The sequence below is a fragment of the Corvus kubaryi genome, unplaced genomic scaffold (assembly GCF_017639235.1).
Source record: "Corvus kubaryi isolate FWS band 111438036 unplaced genomic scaffold, C.kubaryi_AGA036_p1.0 37385, whole genome shotgun sequence".
Taxonomy (NCBI): Eukaryota; Metazoa; Chordata; class Aves; order Passeriformes; family Corvidae; genus Corvus; species Corvus kubaryi.
Genome location: NW_024581127.1, coordinates 20568569 through 20587805, shown reverse-complemented (window position 1 = coordinate 20587805; position 19237 = coordinate 20568569). Strand labels below are relative to the sequence as shown.

The 19237-nt window shown below is 34.2% G+C and overlaps 1 protein-coding gene across 4 annotated transcripts in view; it reads left to right on the top strand.

Moving 5' to 3' along the window:
• Nucleotides 1–19237, top strand: part of CSMD3 (CUB and Sushi multiple domains 3) — a 613333-nt gene that overhangs the window by 540225 nt on the left and 53871 nt on the right. For all 4 annotated transcript variants that reach the window (XM_042035930.1, XM_042035929.1, XM_042035928.1 and 1 more), the window contains 5 exons: nt 1625–1810; nt 3167–3361; nt 5072–5245; nt 15285–15458; nt 16832–17005. In XM_042035930.1, coding sequence (XP_041891864.1) covers nt 1625–1810; nt 3167–3361; nt 5072–5245; nt 15285–15458; nt 16832–17005 — 903 coding nt within the window. The remainder of the gene's footprint in view (nt 1–1624; nt 1811–3166; nt 3362–5071; nt 5246–15284; nt 15459–16831; nt 17006–19237) is intronic.

Sequence of the window (19237 nt, the reverse complement as noted above, 5' to 3'; positions counted from 1 at the left end):
GATTTGACTTCAAAGTAAGGTACTTCAGACTTAAATGCCTAAGCCCTGTTTTTTCACTTTTTTTTTGATCTGACCTACATTAGATATATGGTTTTAGAATGCGGAAAAGGGTTAGTTTTTATTTTTATTCCCAAAACAGACAGAACATTATTTAGAACCAGATCTTCTCTGGGTACATTACTTTTGTTAAAGAAAATTAATTAAGTAGTGGCTTACACTTTTATTTGTAGTTTTCAACTTGCTACTCTAAGAGAAAGGAGAGCCAGCAAGGAGAGGTGCTATGCTGGACCTTTTTCTCAGCATCAAGGAGGGGCTGATGAGGAATGTAAAGCTAGGAAAGGAAAGTGACTGTGACATTACAGAGTACAAAATCCTCAGAACAGTGAGAAGGGTGGGCACTAGCTACTCTTGACTTCAGAAGAGCAGGATTTGGCCACTTCAGCGATTTGCTTGGTAGACTACCATGGAATAAAGCCTTAGATTTAAGAGGGAACCAAGACACCTGGTTAATAGTCAGGGATTACTTGTTCCAAGCTCAGAAATGTCTCATCCTGTCAAAGAGAAAGTCAAGTAGAAACTTCAGGACACCTGCCTGGATGAGCAAGGAGCTCTTGGACAAAATGAAACACAAGAACAAAGCCTAGGGAGGGTGGAAGTGAGGACAGGCACCGTAGGAGGAATACAAAGTGTCCAAGCAACCATGGATCAGGTTAGGAAAGCTAGAGATGTGATAAAATACATCTGTCAAGGGGAACAAGAACAGCTTCTAAAGATACATTGCTGTTAAAAGGAAGACTAGGCAAATTGTGGGCCCTCTCCAGAAGGATACAGAAGACCTGGTTACCTGGGGCATGGAGACAGCTGAGATACTCAGCAGTGGTTTTGATTCAGTCTTCACTGACAAGTGCTTCAGCTGCACTTCCCAAGTCACTGATGACAAAGACCAGGGCTAAAACAAGCCTACAGGAAACCTGGAGAGGGACATTTTACAAGGGCATGCAGGTCTTAGGCCTTAATAGGATAGGTGGGAATGGCTTTAAAATGAAAGAGGATTGGTTCAAATCACACATCAGGAAGGAATTCCTTACTGTGAGGGTGGTGAGGCACTGGAACAGGTTGCCCAGGGGAGTTGTAGTTGCCCCATCACTGGAAGTGTTGAAGTCCAGGCTGGACAGAGTTTTAAGCAACCTAGTGAAAGATATTCCTGCCCATTGCAGAGGGATTGGAACTAGATCTTTAAGGTCCCTTTCACCCCAGGCCATTCTATGATTCTGTGATTCAATATTTTCAAAAGGGTATTTTCTTTCTGCTTTCCAGGTTGAAAAAATAGAATCTTGAAAGTTGCTTTTAGTGTTTTGCCAGAGGTTACAAAGTTTGAATGGTTAGCTGCAGAGTTATGAACCATTGTTCTTATTTTTTGCTTCCTCCATCAAAATGCAAAAGCTTCATTGGATTCAATTCCCTAAAATTTTAAGAGCATTTATTTGCCTGCTTAAAACACACATTAATGAGTTAAAAATTAATGAGTTAAAATTTTTTTGTGAATTTAAGACTAGCGATGTTGCAATGCATAAGCTCTTTGAGGTCAGTGGATATAAAAACCTTTGTCTTTCTCTCTACTCAGCAATATCTTGTGGAATTCCTAAAGCTCCAGTAAATGGTGGGATATTAACTACAGATTACTTAGTTGGCACCCGTGTTACTTATTTTTGCAATGATGGATATAGGCTATCAGCCAAAGAGCTTACTACTGCAGTCTGCCAGCCGGATGGTACCTGGAGCAATCACAATAAAACACCTCGCTGTGTAGGTGAGTAACATGTAAAAAGTCTCTGGTGAGTAAAAAGCTGTCTGTACATTTTTTTTATTTACCCAGGGAACAAATCTTCACATGACTTAAACTTTCATCTTCAGGTTACTTCAATCTATGTATTATTGCTGGTATTAAATTACTATGAAATACATATATGAAATATACGTAACTAAGAGATGCTGAAACTTAACAGCATAAGCAGAATAATTATGCTAGAGCTTATAGAATGCACTCAAACAGCAGAGTAAATATAGTAGAGCTTAAAGAATGCAATCAAACTAATAATTCATTTACAGTTAAATCAAAGTTAATGGTTGTAGAGGTTTTTTGCAAAAGTCATCTCTTCAGTGAGAGCTGCACAATTCATATACTGTTAACAAACCCTTTTTTACTATCCAGAATTGCAAAACCTCTGTGACAATTGTTTGAAACTGCTGCTTATTATTTATATTCATCCCGTCATTATAGTCCTACACCATCTAAACTTGGGGTATCATCACTGCAGAGAAAATGCATTTTATTCCCAAAAAGAAGTAAATATCGGCTGTTACAAATAGGATATAAAAACCCAGGTGATTGTAGAGACCAGTACAGGGATGTCAGTGTCTCATGCGCATTAGAATTTGGATTATCTCACCCAATGAATTTTGGAAATGAAAGTAAATTAACACTGGAGTATTTTTCAAGGATTTCCCCTTTCTCCTTTTTTTTCTTCTTGTTTTTGAAAATTTCATTCTGTCGTGAATTTTCCTCTTTCTCAAAAACCAATGAAAATAGAGAAAAACAAAGTAGGAAAAATTGTTATGCTTCTTATACTATTTTTTATTATATTAGTGTTGTGGAATGTTTTTTTTTCCATATCTGGAGGAAGAACACTTAGAATTAAGAAATGAGACAAAAATATATAGCTGTTGAATAACAACTTGGATATGGATATTATTTTATCTGTCACCAATGTGCAGTCTCTCAAATAAGTCTACCATATCTCACAGAGTTTACCTGGGTAAAAAAATAATTCCTCCATTTAAATCTACTTGAAATTTTAGTAAAGATTCTGGTGCCTGATGTAAAGTGTCATGGAAGGTCTACCTACAGAGAATTCAACCATGGTATAGCTTCTATCTACGCCAGCTGCATCACTCTGCATACACAATCCCTGCTCTCTCTGGATCATTATTAATTAAATGAGACGACTCATAACCTTCTAACCACAGGCAATTTCAAATACAACCTTAGTTTTCAAAGATTATGTCACTGTGTTTAAAATACATTTATTGATTAATAATGGTACAGATTTTCCCAATTTGCCTGTACTAAGCCACCAATAACTATATGTTTTTGTTATTTTGGAAGTTGTTACATGTCCGAGCATCAATTCTTTTACCCTGGAACATGGAAGATGGAGAATAGTGAATGGTTCACATTATGAGTATAAAACAAAAGTAGTTTTCAGCTGTGATCCTGGGTATTATGGTTTGGGGCCAGCATCTATCGAGTGTCTTGCTAATGGCACCTGGAGTTGGAGAAATGAGCGGCCTTACTGCCAAAGTGAGTACATGTTGTATCTGCATCCGCTGTACAGATTTCAGGAAAAAATATTTTATTGGGTGAATTAGAAATTAACTAATTTAGTATTCAAAACAGCTAATTAGAAAAAGTGTTTCTTGGCTGGAATTCCTGGATATCCTAAAGGCTGTTATTTACAAATATAATACATTAGATTTAGTGACAAGGACATATCTGTAAGCACACTTCTGAGTTTTAAAGGTCCCTGAATTTATAAAAGTACATAGAAGTAGTAAGAGAATATTTTCCTATATATTTTTTTTAGGTCAGGAATGCTGTAAAGTCTTGAAAAACGCAAAACCTTTGTGTCCTGTCTGCATACTTGATAAATAAAATAATCTCTCCTTTCAGCTAGTTACCATGTAGCATGCATTTGCTCATATCCACATCATTCCTACCATTAGCTGGTATGCTGATAACCTGGAATAGTTAATTTTCAAAAAATAAATAATTAATATTCAGATATTTAAACCAACTAAAGATGTAGCTGCAATTGTTTTTCCCACTCCCACTGCTGTGAAAAGCACATTTCTTTATAAATATAAATTTAGACATCTCGTTTTTCAAAACTGTGGTGTTTTGGTTACAATTTGAAGCCGTAAAACTCTTTCTCTTTATGGAACACTGTGTGATGTATCTTCTGACAGTGGGATATAACTGTGCTTTTGGTACCTGTATCAAAAGTGTGTATCTGCATGTTTATGTATAAATCCACATATACCTAAAAAGTCTGTAGATAAGCCAGATAACTGTGGCTTAAAATATATTTCTAATTCATTCACAATACATATGAAAAAAAAAGTGGTTTAAAAAAGCAATTGCAAAGACAGATTAATTATACTGGAAATTAACCTTAATTTTGGGTTCTTTATAACTGGAAATATAATTTATAATTGAGAGAATTTTTAAAAGTTAATTGCAATATTTCATCTCTGCTAGTGTTAAAAATACTGTGTATATGTCTGTACCTATATCTCTCTCTCTGTATATATGTATATATTCTACATACTAAATTTGTATTTGTATCCCTCTTTGCTTTAAAATAAACTATTTTTAACTATGTTTTGTTTGAAATGTTATGACATTTTCTTCTAGGCATAAAGTGTGCTACCTAATTTCAGCCTCTTACTTACTAATAATAAATTGGCTTTGTTAATTATTAAAAGAAAATTGAAAAAGAAAAATACTATTTTGATTGAAAAATGCTTCCAGTTGTAAATAAATGGCAAGGAATTCCATTAATATCATTCATTCTTTATAAAAATGTAATGTGTGAATGCTAGGGTAAGCATTTCATTATGACCTAGGTGATCCAAATGGCCTATTCCTAAAGAAATGTAACTTTAAAACTGATAGCACTGGTGAGGTTCCAATATGCAGAAAGTACTTGATAAAAACAAGGTAATTAAACAGCATTTAATAATGTTTTGAGTGGCTTTTTTAACTTCACAGAAATTATTTTAATTGTTCTTCCCCCTCTCTTTCTTAAGTATAATTTCTGGGGAAGGAATAGTTTTTGTTTGCAGGTTTTTAATCATTGTTTTCTACAGATTTCTCCAAAATATTTCAAGGTGTGAAATTTATTTATCTGATCGACTGGTTGATAATTATTATTGGTTGTTAGGTATTATCGTATGTGTGTTTGTGATTCTCAGCTGTATACTTGTGTTTTGTTTTTGTTTTGCCATGAAGTTATTTCCTGTGGAGAACTTCCTACACCTCCAAATGGAAATAAGATTGGAACTCAAATCACTTATGGATCTACAGCTATATTTACTTGTGACTCAGGATACATGCTAGTTGGCTCTGCAGTGAGGGAATGTCTGTCATCTGGACTCTGGAGAGGAATTGAAACCAGGTGTTTAGGTATGGATACTACTGTCACGACTTGTCTATTTTCTGTCTCTCTAGGAGACAAAAGTAAGCAAAGTGATCTCCTTGTCTTTTTCTATTAGCAGATACATTGAAGAGAGCTCTGCATGTGTGGCTGGGCTGAATTGTTTTTCTCAACAAATTATGTTTATATTTTCAGAAATATTAATATCTTCACAACATGCAAAATCAGTGTTACTGTATTTTTATTTATGTCTTTAAAGTAGAACTATACATAAACAGCAAGACAGGTTGATTCCATATGTGTCAGCTCTAATACATATCCTCAGTAAAATATCTGCACAGTAAACCTGAACTAAGTGGTTGTGTTATAGAATTAAACTGTATTCTTGAAAAGATACAGAAGGAGGAAAAAAAAGTTGGTGGAAACTTTGACAGGACCACTGCAGCCTTATTTCTAAGAGAAAGTCGCTATCCAGACACTTTTTTCAGAATTTGAGACCCTTTACTTGTACAAGTTTAGGTATCTTCTCTTATTTAAGGCAACTTCACAGTTGCCTGAATTATCTATTATAAAATGAACACCTGAAACAATTTCAGGGCTTCTTTCTGATTCATCATGTGTACCTTGAGCTGGGTTATTGTATTTACTGTAGAGACATTCATTTTAACTCTATATATAATCAAAATTTTAATTTCAGTTGAAATCAAAAGCATGCTAGTATTCCAATTTAGAGTGAAATATGTACGTCATATTGTTTTCTTGTCATTTGTGGAGGCATGAGTATATAACAGAATATCCATAAACTGATAATTTCAGAAAACTGAACTAGTGTATACACTAAATATAGGGATTTGTTGCAATATCTCTTTGTATGGATTGCCATTCTCTTTTTTAAACTACTTTCTATCCCAAATAATTTTTCTTCTGTAAAACTGTATTATTTGCTGATTTCACTTAAGTGAATGACTCATGAATGAGCAAAAGTGTTGCTTATCAAGCTACAGGTCTGAAGCTGGAATGTTCACTGGCATATAGCAGAGAGGGATAGAGGCTTTGTTTATTTTATTTTCAAATTAAAAGAGGACCCCTACTTCTCAGAAGAGATTCATTATTATTTAGTTCATATGCTATAATGTCCAGTAACAGTAAACACTTAACAACTATATAACTAGAGGAGGAATACAGTAACCTAAAACACACCTATTGTATCAGACTAATAGGACTACAATAAATCTTTAAATGCATATCTTTAAAGCTTTATTGTGGCAAATTGTTGAAGATGGCATGAAAACAAGTATTACTCAGAGAATTAGAATATACATCATATACAGCACACAAAAAATGTATACCTTGCAGAATAAAACAAAAAAGTAAAGCTAGTGACAGAGGAAATTTATAAAAGGTAGAGTAATGGCTGCCATAATTTCTCTTGCAACAACATTGCCTACTGTGTTACATCACTGTGCAGGAATGAGCTCCCTGCAGACTCATAATTAACTCAGTTCAATTCTTGTTTCTTCCATAAGTAATTTGAGAATTAAGATAGAGGGATGAGTTCAGCTAATGACAAATCAGAAATAAGAAATATTTTTAAGAAAGTTGTTGTCAGAACGTGAAAGAAATGGAGGACATTAAAGAAATAGAATATGGGAGAAAGGAGATGAAATAGGGCAGGAAGACTTACAGAGTGGGTATTTTAATGGTTCAAGTAATTAATTTTTGTGCAACTTATCATTAAATTCTGGTGTTTGTTTTCAAAAACTGAAAAATAGTAGGAAAAAAAATTCACTTTCTATTTCTGATGTTTTACTGCTCTTAGCTGTAAACCTTTTTTATTATTTATCTTAGAGCCTTTCCACTTTTACTTTCTGAGAAATGTAGTTGTTCTGGGACTGAAGTGATTACCAGTGTATTTCTGTTTTAAGTTTTGAGGGTGCCCTTAAGAGTACACTCAGATGACATACATGAAATCCTACAGGATAACATAATACCCTTTTCAAGTATTTTGTTTAAAAATTCAAGTTTTTTTGAAAGTGCTACTGAAATAATTGCATTTAATTGTTGGGTTAAATAGCCTGACTTTAATTCCAGTTATGTGTAATTCTAAGAATTTATGAAATGTGGAGTAAACAAGAATCTAAGTATCTGCAGTAGAACTTTAAACTAGTTCATGGTGAACCTAATCAGATATAGATGAGAATTAGAACTGAGGTAATGTTTAAATCACCGAAAATATTGACTAAAATCCAAGTTGTGTTACTGCACGACATTGTGAACAGCAGTGCATAATTTTGATAACAGCCATAATAGTGTGAGAATATTATGATAGGTTTCACAGCTCTTTTTTGTCTTTCTTTTCTCATTCTGGCTTCTTTTATTAAAAGATGGATAACTTTCTGGGTGTTGAATCTGTGGCAAAAACTAGAACACTTAACACAACTGCCTTCTTTTCTCAATTATTATAATAGTAGGAAATTGATTTCTGGATCCTTATTCTCCATAGCTGATGAGAAGAAACAATGTTCAAATTGAAAAAAATAAATAAAAACAGAATAGAGCTTCTGAAGTAATTCTGTTGTCAAAGTTTAAAAACCTAAATGTCTCAGGACATTTTATTGTGAAAAAGTCACTTGTGTCTTTTAGAATAAAATAACAGGCAGAGATTAAAATCATGACAGTTGTGTCTCCAAAGTTACAAACTGCCTCTCACAATTTACTGTGCTTGATCTTTTTCTATACTGGTAACACTGCAACTGTCTATGTAATAAACCCTGAGAAACAGTCAGAAACATAGAATAGATTTTTACTGACTATCCTACTTATAAAAAGAGACTGACAAGTCTGCGATTTCTTTATACATTTTCCTCTTGGAAAAATATTTAAATATTCAACAAGAAATTGGTTATTGTCTGTTTACATGAAAACTTTGTATGTTTACAGTATTTACAGGTGACATATTTACAATTTTATATTTTACATTATTTCTTTTATTTATTAAATTGATTTTATTTGCTTTAATTTAATGTCAGGAATAACATTGATCATAAAAACATATATTATCATAATTATAAAAAGTTTTGATTTTTTTAGCGTATTTATTTTAATGCCTGTAATCAGATAGACTCAGAAACTTCTGGAACAATGGTTTTTTTTAGTTCTGCATATTAGTATTAAATCTCAAATAAAGATAAATTATGAAATATGATTAAATTTTTAAAGGTCTGTAAGATCTCATATTTTGTTGTTAATTGTGACATGATTAAATGACGTTAATTCTGTTCATTTGGAGAACACCTTTATAACAGTGTCCCTATGTTTAAAATGCAAAAAGGAAGAATGAAGTTTATTTGAAGTGTGGCATAAGGCATAAGGAAGTGTGGTTCCAATACATGGCTAGTACTAGAGGAGCTTTCAATAAAGACAGATGGGTAGAAGAAAAGAGCTGTTAAGGTTAGTGTGTACATTAAATATCAACATTTGCACTTTCCAAACAATAACATCAGGAATACCTTTCATCTCTTCTCCTAAGAGAAAGGCTAGACTTCACATACTGTGTTTTTGTCTGAATTAACAAATAATCCAGCAGAATGATGAAATCATGAAACAAATAATTGATTCTAAATTATCTACATTTGCATTACATATGGCTCAGAGAATTTTCCTTGGACTATATCTGGTCCAGTCCTCTGGGCTATATGTCATCATTACTCATATGGTTCTAAGTAGACAAAAAGATTTGTCAATAATTTTGACCACTTTTTTTCCGAAAGGAGATGGAACACATGTTTTGTGCACCAAGCTGAGCTTCTCAATGTGCTTCCTCTGACAGGAAGCTAATTTGTTCATAGTAAAACCACTCAGCACATTTAAGACTTAGAAGGAAGATCTGAACCAAAATTCTTACGTAGACATGTTTGATGTGTTAGCTGGGGAATATTTATTCCAGTTTTACTCAACTCTTTTTTCATACAAAAATACCAGTTTAAAATGCTAATGAATCATTGCTGGCAGATTGTTACTCGTAAAGGAAAAACCAGTTATCTATCAGCTCTGTAGAGAACAATGCTGTTAATGGAGTAAAAAGAATTGCAGACATACCATCTGGGGCAAAGCAACCATGTAAGCTAACAGCAGAGAATGTTCACTGCATTAATCTATCAGTGGTAGTTTTTATATTTTCTCAATCAGCTTTCAGTCACTGAAAGGTTTCTGTGGCTATATAACCCCTGAAGTGTAACCTCTCTTCCACTATATTCATTCTGGAAACTTCTGGAAAAATATATAAGCAACTAACTTCTTCATCTTCACTGTTTTTAAATACCTTTTTTAAACTCTTGGTATTTCAATTAAGGGGGATTCTGTATCTCTAGTGATACTGAATTAATATATCTAGAGTTAGCCATATGCTTCTCTTTGTTCTTCAGTACTGCTGCATAATAATAACAACTAGACTTTCACATTAGGTATATGATGTTTCATCTTTAAAGAACTATTCAGCTATTTCAAGGAATTCAGCAGAGAACTTCCCTCTGTGGGCCATGGATTAAAAATGATTTTAAATAACTTAACCATTCATCCTGAACAGTTTTAGTACAGCTTGAATAGCTGTCAAGATGAGGCTCTTCTGAAAATTGCAAGAGAAATGCCCCAAGCCCTGTTTTGTCCAGGGCTCTGCCTTCTTATATCTTTTTATGAAATGCAAGCCCTGTAAAGAAGAAAAAAAATGCCAGGAAATAATTCTTCCCTTTTCAGCTGAGGTCATCTTGATGGGTTAATTAACTTTGTTGAATAATAAATAACATAAATCTCTGTTTTCAATAATACATTAATATGTAGATTTTTTCACTACTGTGCTCATGTTTGACACTACTGACAACTAAAATAAGCATAGGCACATTTTTGCCATTTAATGTAAAGATTCTGTATTCATTTATTCTTACTCTTTTCATCTCATAAAACAACCTGCAGAAAAGAAACCTCATTTACAGCTATGGTTTCAAAGGTTCTGACACTAAGTTATTATGCTCATTCTTCATTGCTAGAGCTGGATTTCATGTCAAATTAGGTAATTTATTTGGTGCTCACAGGTTATTAATATCCTTTATTCCCACTCTTTGACTAATTTTGTTTTTTAATAATATTTCATGCCATTATTCTTCTCAAGTTTTTCTAGACTGGAAATTGAGAATGTTATATTGCTTATTTCCCCTCTCAAATCTGCTGCACAGAAAAACCTTCACATTTAGTCTCTTTTAATATCTTTTTTTGCAGATTTCACTTGTCTTTGCGAAAGTGGAATCTTTTGATTCAGTATTACAAGTTACAGGTTACATTAAGACCCAGGAGTCTCATCTGGATTCATAGAACTGCTACACAGGTCTTTTATATCCATGTCATAGAAAAAAATGGAACTGGTCTTATGATACAGCACCAAAAGAGAGATATTGACAATGGACAAAGTGGTAATGAAAATAGTCTAGAATATCTTAGCCTAAAGAAGTCTAGAATTCTAATTTAGTGTGAAGTCTGCTATTTACTACTAGGATATTAGAATATACTTATTTGTCACAAAGCCCTTATAATAAGAGTTTCAATGAAAGTCCTGAGAAACAATTGCTATCAGAATTGATCATAAAAACTACCAGAATATACAGTAATAAATATGAGCATATCCTTAATGTATAATGAACATCTTGGAATTATTTTCTTAGGTAGCTTAATAGAAAAATGTTAAAGGTAAGAATTCTACTAAAATTAATGATAAAAATAAATAAACACCTTACTTTTAGAAGAAATGCAACAAATCCAGAATAGAATTGAAGAGAATTAAGTACTATTACTCATTCAAATACAGGTGTTGATGGTGATAGTTTTTGTTTGGGAGTTGTTTGGGTTTTTCTTCCTCTAGGCTTTTTTTTTTTTTCCCTTGATGTTGGAGAAGTAATGATAGCAACTACTATAAGTTGAGGTCTTTATTTTCTCTGGCAGAAAACATCTGTATGGATGTGTGAAATACAGTGGGAAAATAAAGCAAAGAATAAAAGTTCTGGAAAATATTAATGAGTCTCTAACTTTATTGGATCTTAGGGAATTTACTCAGCTGCATGAATCAGTGGAAATTCCAGTAAAGTTCTCTAACGTTCTCTTAACAGGAACTATGTATACCATTATATACACTTTTCATAGCAAACATAGTGAACTGCTTACCATATGCACCTACATGACATATGTCAATTATTTTATTTGAAAATAAAACAAATAATACTGAACCCATCATTTTGGGGTGTTGGATTGTTTTGGTTTTGGTGGTTTTTTTCCCCCTTTTTTTTTGTTTGGTTTCATTTTAATGAGGTTTTTTTATATCCCTAAGTCACACTAAACTTCCCCTGGAAAGCAGAGTAAAATGGCAAAAAACCCTGCAAGGTTTGGTTTGTTTTTTTTTTTTTTTAATTTCTTTTTAAATTTGAGATTAAAAGTGTGTCACAAGTCTGGTATATTCTGATTTTAAATGATATTTAATTGCTTAACACTGTCACCAATTGATTTAGAATTCTGCTATGATAGAACTACAGTTCTATAACACAGCTTTATAGTATTCTTCATGCATTCAGATTTATTTCTTTTTCAGTTTAGAAATCTTACACAGGGATAGAAGTAGGCTCTATTGTTTTAAACATATCTTTCATTACTAGTAGTGAGAACTTCACAATTGGTCATGCAATATAGTTGGTGCTCCAAAGATATAACTGTTACACAGAGTGGGAGGAAATAATCAAGACAGAGGGACTTGAAGTAATAGAATCAGAACAGCCCAAGTTGGAAGGGAATTTGAAAAATCATCTGATCCAACATTTCATGGCAAAGGAAGCTGAGATGGGATTATCTAACAAACCTATTTAGTCACGTTTTGAAAACATCCCTGGCTGGATAGGTTGTTCCAGGGAATGCTTGTTCTTACTGTCAAAAGAATTCTTTCTTATCTCATTATGGAACCTTTCCAAGTGCACCTTGCACCCATTGCCCCTTTTCCTCTCCATGTGACTCAGTGTGAAGAGAGAGCCACCACTATCTTTGTAGCCACCCTCTAAGTACTGGAACACTGTGATGAGGCCCCGCCCGAGCCTTCTCTTCTTCAGGAACTAACGCCTTCAGCCTTTCCTCATAGGAGAAGTTTTTCAGCCCTTTGATAATTTTCATAGCCCTCCTCTGCAGTCTGTCTGTGTTTCTCTGCATCTTTCATGTGCAGCCTGGCAAGCACTGAGTAGAGTGGGATGATCTCTACCGCTGCTAATAATGTTTCTGCAGATGCAGCCCAGCATCCATTTTGCCTTCACTGTTGCAGCCACACACACTGCTGACTCATGGTAAGCTTCTTGTCCCCCAGGACCCCCAGGTCCCTTTCAGTGACACTGTTCCCCAGCCACACAGATCATGGCCTGCTCTGGGCTCTTTGGTTGTGTCATTCCAGGAGCAGAACCTTGCAGGTGTTTTTCTTAACCTCGCAGTACAGCCTGCTCCTCCAGCCTGTCCAGGTGTCTCTGTTAGATGTCTTTTCCTTCTCACATGTCTGCCTCACCACCAGTCTGGTGTCATCAGCAAACTTGGTGAGGCTGCTTTCAATCCCATCATCCAGTTCATTTATGAAGATATTCAACATCATGGGGCCCATTACTGATCCTTAGGGAATCCTGCTTGTGATAGGCTTCCAGCCTGAGTGAAAACCATTGATCACCACCCTTTTAGTACAGCCTGTTAGCCAATTCTCTACCCATCTTAAAGACCACCCACCAATCTGTATCTTGCCTTTTTGTGCAGGAAAAGGCTGTGGGAAATGGTGTTGAATACTTTGCTGAATTGCAGGTATGCAACAGCCACTACCCCTCTCCTTGTAAATAGCAGATGTTGAAGAAAGTCAAAAGAAAAGAAAAAAGAAAGAAAAAAGAGAAATTCAAAAGTCAGAAGAAGTCAAAACTAGGGTCCGAGAGGTTTATGACAGTGAAAGGAAGTAGGGTAAGAGGATGAGATTTTTAAATTACTTTAAATTTTCTGGAGCGAGACTGGGACATTACTGCAAGAGATACAGATGATTTGCAATGAATTTTCACCTGTTGAAGTTGTATGAGTTTTGTAAAGTCTATGCACAGTTGCAGAAACTGCACTGTGATCTTAGTTACCTCTCATGTTGAATTGCTTCAGTTTTATTCTCTCTGCACAGGAAACAGAGATTGGCCTTTCTGGCAAAGTATTCTGCTTCCACTCTGCCATAAAGCAACTGCCATAAAGCAACACTAAATTTTTAATTAAGAACTAAGCCATATATTTTAATTAAATGCAACTAGAAAAAAATTTCCTTGAGCATGGTCTGAATCACTTCAGACTGTCTGGTTGCACTTTTGATAGAAATTAATCTTTTACAGCTTAGTTTTTTTCCTCATCTGGTTAGTGCTGTTTATAATCGGAAATATGATAGGATAGGGAAATCAGTTCCTTTGGGGCATTTTCAAAACAGTCTACTGCATGCTGAATGGATTATGAATTTCTTGGACAAGCAAGAAATACTCCGGCAAAAATTTTTTAAACATGTGTTACACCATCTTATCCTAGAAAACATAAATTTCATGTATGCTTCTTTTTTACATAAGACTGAGGGAAACAGGGAGGGAGAAAACAAGGGATAATATACCCTTGAACAGTATCAGATTTGGACTCCTGCCAAATACACGGAAGTCAAATTACAGTCATCATTTTAATATATGTGGAGGTTCATATACTACCTATACTGTAAATTCTGATTTTGTAATGATTCCTACAATGAAGTACAATACAAAGCTCAAGTTGTAAGAAAATGCAAGATTTTCAACTTTTTTTTAATAGGAAGTTTCTAGCCCCAAATGAATGAGGCAAAATGCAGAAAAATACATCAGAGTCTTAGAAGTATCTAAAATTTCAAAGGAAAAAACAATCCAGACCATATTGGTTCTAAATGTCTTTTCTTATTAGCAATCCCATGCTTTGGAGATTTGTTTGTGGGCTTTATTTGAAGTAAAGTAGAAGAGAAAAGGAGAGCAGAGGAGTTTGGCTGGCTGGTAGTTTGGTTGTTTTTAATAAATACTAGCTGAAACACTGTTTGGTTTTTTTGCTTGTCTTATTCTTCTTTTTTGCCGTGAGTTCTCTACCATATGTCACAGTCTTCATGAAGTCAGCCATTCTTAGAAGACTTTTCCATTACCACATTTTTTTCTGAATCACAGTGCCCATTTTCCAGAATTCATTACAAAAAAATAGTAACTACAAATAGTTTGGGGTTTTTTCCCAGCTTCTCTCTAGACTAAATATCTCTTTATGACCTTCACAGTGAAAATACAGTATTTCTTATATTTTGAGAATACAGAGTAGAGGATTAGGCCTAGGCATAGAAAGATTTTTGGTTGCAGGACATTTGGCAGCTGTTGTACTGACTGCTTTCAACCAAAGGATGTTAATCTCTTTGCGATTCCACTGGAATCAGTAGGAGAGAAAGAATGGAAAATAGTACAGGGTCAAATTCCAGAAATAAATTGTCCCAGTTATTTTTTTTATATTGTGAAGAGGCTATATTTATAATGTCCATGTGGATTGATATCTATAATATTTATATTATTTTTATTTATGTGGAATTTTTATATTTAGTTAAATGTATGATACTTTAATGTTACCTTATTCATTTAATCATAGCCAAAATAAAACTAAGGTAAATAATATAGGTTTTTTTACATGTTACAATAAAAAGGAATTCTTCATATTTTTTTAAAGGAAATTTGTTAATATATATGACATTTCATCTCTTTACTACATCGTCTTTTTGTAATTTTTTTATATGTGTACAGTTCTACCTATACAAATGAATTACTGTGGTTTTTACCAAGCTAATATAAATAAAGCTTTGAATTAAATCAATAAAAAACCTGGAAAGATATTAAACATTTCTTGGTTTTAGTTAAGGAGGTTTATTTAAAATTTCTCTGGCATATTTACTGATACTTTTTTCCTTTTTTTTTTTTTCTTTTTCTTTACTGTAAACAAATGTAGCTGGTCACTGTGGTATTCCAGATCTTATAGTCAATGGACAAGTAATAGGAGAAAATTATGGATATAGAGACACAGTTGTTTACCAGTGCAGTCCTGGTTTTCGGTTGATTGGTTCTTCTGTAAGAATATGTCAACAAGATCACAACTGGTCTGGTCAGCTTCCATCCTGTGTGCGTAAGTAAGCATGGCAACATGTACTGATTTATGTTACAGGAATATCTGTGTCAAACAAGGACTGAATGATCCTCAAAAGTATGTGGCCACATAAAATCTATGATTCATCTATCAGGTGAAGTTAAGTGTTGTCAGTTAAAATTTCCACAACATCTTTTGGCTACTGAATACCTGCTGTAATGGATGTGAAACTTCTTCAAAAAGTGATAGGACTTAGGAATGCAGTATTCAAATATGAAAATGGCTTTATGACCCATAGTGGCTTTTGGAAATCTTTAATGTACATTTACTTTCACTGTTCTAGTTAGATTAGTAAATACTATTGAAGTACACTGTCAACACGGAAGATTAAAATGTTTTCTTAACCAAATTATATTTTCTTTTCTTCTTCTTCCTCACAGAGGTGCTGTTACTTTGATTTGTGGTTTTAGGTGTCTTTTGAGTGAATATTGTCCTCTGTTAATGAGGTTTCTTTTGCATGATGTGTGTCAACACATCACATGAAAGATCTTTGAGTAATAACAGAAAATGCTGTATTTAAAATTCAGGAAAATTTGAGATTCCTCTAAGCACTTTAAAGTAAATTACTGCCATTTTTCAGGTTCAGTAATATTAGTGTATTGAAACTGTATTAATCTGCCTGCAAATATTCTATAGCTCTATCTTTGCAGCAGAAATTCTCTTAATGCCAAGTCATAGTACACAATGTTAATTCATTTATTCTGTGATGTTTTATTTTTTAATTACTGATTAACCTTTTTTAAATCAACAGTTTGTTACAAAATAGAAGAAAATGTTTACAAAATGTTTTTGGATCATTTTGTGAATATTAATTTGTGTCTGATTTTCCTTAATTTTTTTTCATTTGGTTTTTGTGGGCGCAGAAAATAAACTTTACCTTCTGTAGTCAGTTTTTGTGTAAACATAAGAAAAATTTCACTGTGCCCATAATTCATTTTTTTTTTTTTAAATAGTCATAAATTTATAGCTTCACTAAGTATTTAGGCCACAAAGATAAAATATTGAGTTGATAATAAGACAAACTTGTAAGAAATAGTACCTGAGGAACTAACATAGTGAAATATTTCCTTTCAATTTTAGACTATGCTTAATGAAAATCCAGTGCTTGTTTTTCTCCTGCTTCCTCAGAAGAGTTTTCTTCATTTGCTTTCATTACTGCATGTCAAATTCTATTAAGTTAAAAATTTAAGTAAGTTCTTGAACATGAATACATCATGGAAAGTGTGCAGTACCTTATAATATCAAAACTTGAAAATACTATTATGTAATGATTATCTATTGCATAATAAATAATGGAAAGTGATAACAGCTTGTTCTGTTTTTTGGGGTTTTTTTGATTGGTGCTATGCTAGCCATCAGCTGTGGTCACCCTGGTAGTCCTATTTATGGAAGAACAAGTGGAAATGGTTTCAACTTCAATGATGTTGTGACATTTTCATGCAATACGGGGTATGTTATGCAAGGACCAACCAAAGCACAGTGCCAAGCTAATAGGCAGTGGAGCCACCCGCCTCCAATATGCAAAGGTAAGAATGCAGCATTTACAGGTTTCTTACTAAGTGGTGTAAAATTAAGGCTGAAAAATAAACAGAGGTAAAGGAGCACTGTCAAGACAAAGTGATTCCTCTCTCACTAACAGAGAGACTGATTAACTAACACAATAATCTTATTATTAAAGACATTTTGTAATTCTATGATTTTTTTATACTCAGGTTGGCAGGATAACAGTTGCAGAGAAACTTTCGTACGTGTCTGTAGATTGTATTGCTTTTTTAAAAATTTTTTCTACAAGTTACTTAAGTAAAATTATGGAAAGATAATTAAGAGCTTAAATCCTGAAATAATGTTCTCTGCATTTTTAGCCAACATAGTTCTAATAGACACGTAAGAAAACCTACTTTTTTTTTTCATTTTAGCTTTCCATTGGTACTCCACTGAGCATCTGGACTTCGAAAATTGTTATTCTAATTCATTAACGTTGTCCATTTGTGTTGGTTCTCAGTGCTTCTAGATATTATATGTAAAATACTTTCACTTAGAAAAGTAATACGATTAAATTAGTTCGTTTGAGTTTTCATAAGCAGTTTTCAAAAGGTTTTGTCACCCCTGCCTTTTTAAAATCTCTTATGTGCTTTTTAAATAATTGGTTTTATTTAGAAAACTGTACTTTTTGCTGTAACCTGCATGTATGTATGCAGAAATTCTAATGATTGTTTTTCAGCATGTTCTCTGCAGCTTCTACAGGTTTTTATCTATACATAAAGTAAATCATGTTGTGTTTTCATAGCAATTTTATTGACTGTATTCTCTTTCCAATAGGTATTCTCCGCTTTCATTTGATCACTTTCCCCTAAAAGATACTGCCCAATAATTTACAGAACTTAAATTTTCAAGGGATTCTTTGTTGATGAGAAGATATTATTTTCTAAATTTACAATACTACACATGTACTGTGTGTTTAGGGTACCTGCTTAATCTCATTTTCAATCCAGTTGCTATCAGTCACCTTGGTATTCTGGTATTGCAGAGTAATGTGTCAAAGTGTCTGATAACTTACTGGCATGTAGGGATTGGTAAATATGTTGACCAGGTTATTCTTTGGAATTTTACACAGTCCTGGAATTGTATGTTGGTTTTAGAAGAGAGTCTAAAAACAAAAAGAATTAATCTTGTGTAGGGCATCATTCATCATGTCTGCAATGTGCAGTGAAATCCATTCTAATGATTTTGTTTTATTTTCTTTGAAGTTAAATAATAATAATAAAAGTGTTACCTTGCGTATTTGTAAACTGCCAAAAGTGCAATATTATAGAAAAGGCTGCACACCTTTGTGAAGACTTTGCTTTTGTCGCATAACTTTTTCATATAAATTCAGCAGTGCACTTGCTGTTGTTTGTGGGGTATGCCCAGCCCCCGCCCTGGAGGGATGTCTGCTGAGATAAGGAGATTGCTCAGTCTCCCAGCAGGACTCCCCTTGGAAAGGGAGCCACTTTCAGTTATGGTGAGAAGAAGGAGAAGAAGACAAACCCCAGAATCCTCTGGGACACTCTATGCAGATCCTTTGTAACCCATTGGCCTTTACCCTCTGACACCCACCCCCTGTATCCCTATAAGGCCCCCTGCCCCTGCGAGGGCAGAGTGCTGCTCGTCCCTGGCTCCCCTTCGCCGGAGCATGGACTAATAAAGCTGCCTCGTGCAGAACAGCTACATGAGCCTCTTGTCTCTCTCCCTGGTCTGGCCTGGAGGCTGCCCTGCAGAGCTGAGCTGAAATCATGAGCTGATAATCACTAAAGAGCTGACAGCCTCTGCATGGGCCCTCCTAGCCAGCAGCTGAGGGAAGACACCGGACTTTGGGAAGAGGATCTCTTTCGGGCCCATATCTCTGGACCGGTCACAGCTGCCATAGTTTTTATACTGTTTACAACTTTGCTAAATATCTAGTTTCTTAGCTAACCATAATAATGGCGGGAAACAATTGAAATGGTCAAAGTTCCTTGTATTTTATTTCAAGTGTTCACTACTCCTGATTAATGAATAATATATTTTCATTACTTTAAATACATGCTTAGTAACGTGAACATGGACAACATTCTCAAGCACATGGTGTGATTCTTGGGGCTGTCCTGTGCAGGGCCAGGAGCTGGACTTCAGTGATCCTTGTGGGGGAAAAAAAAGACAGAAATGTAGCTCATATTTTCCTCCAAGAAAAAAAAAATATCAATATTATCCATCAATTTAACTAACAAACTGTTCTATCA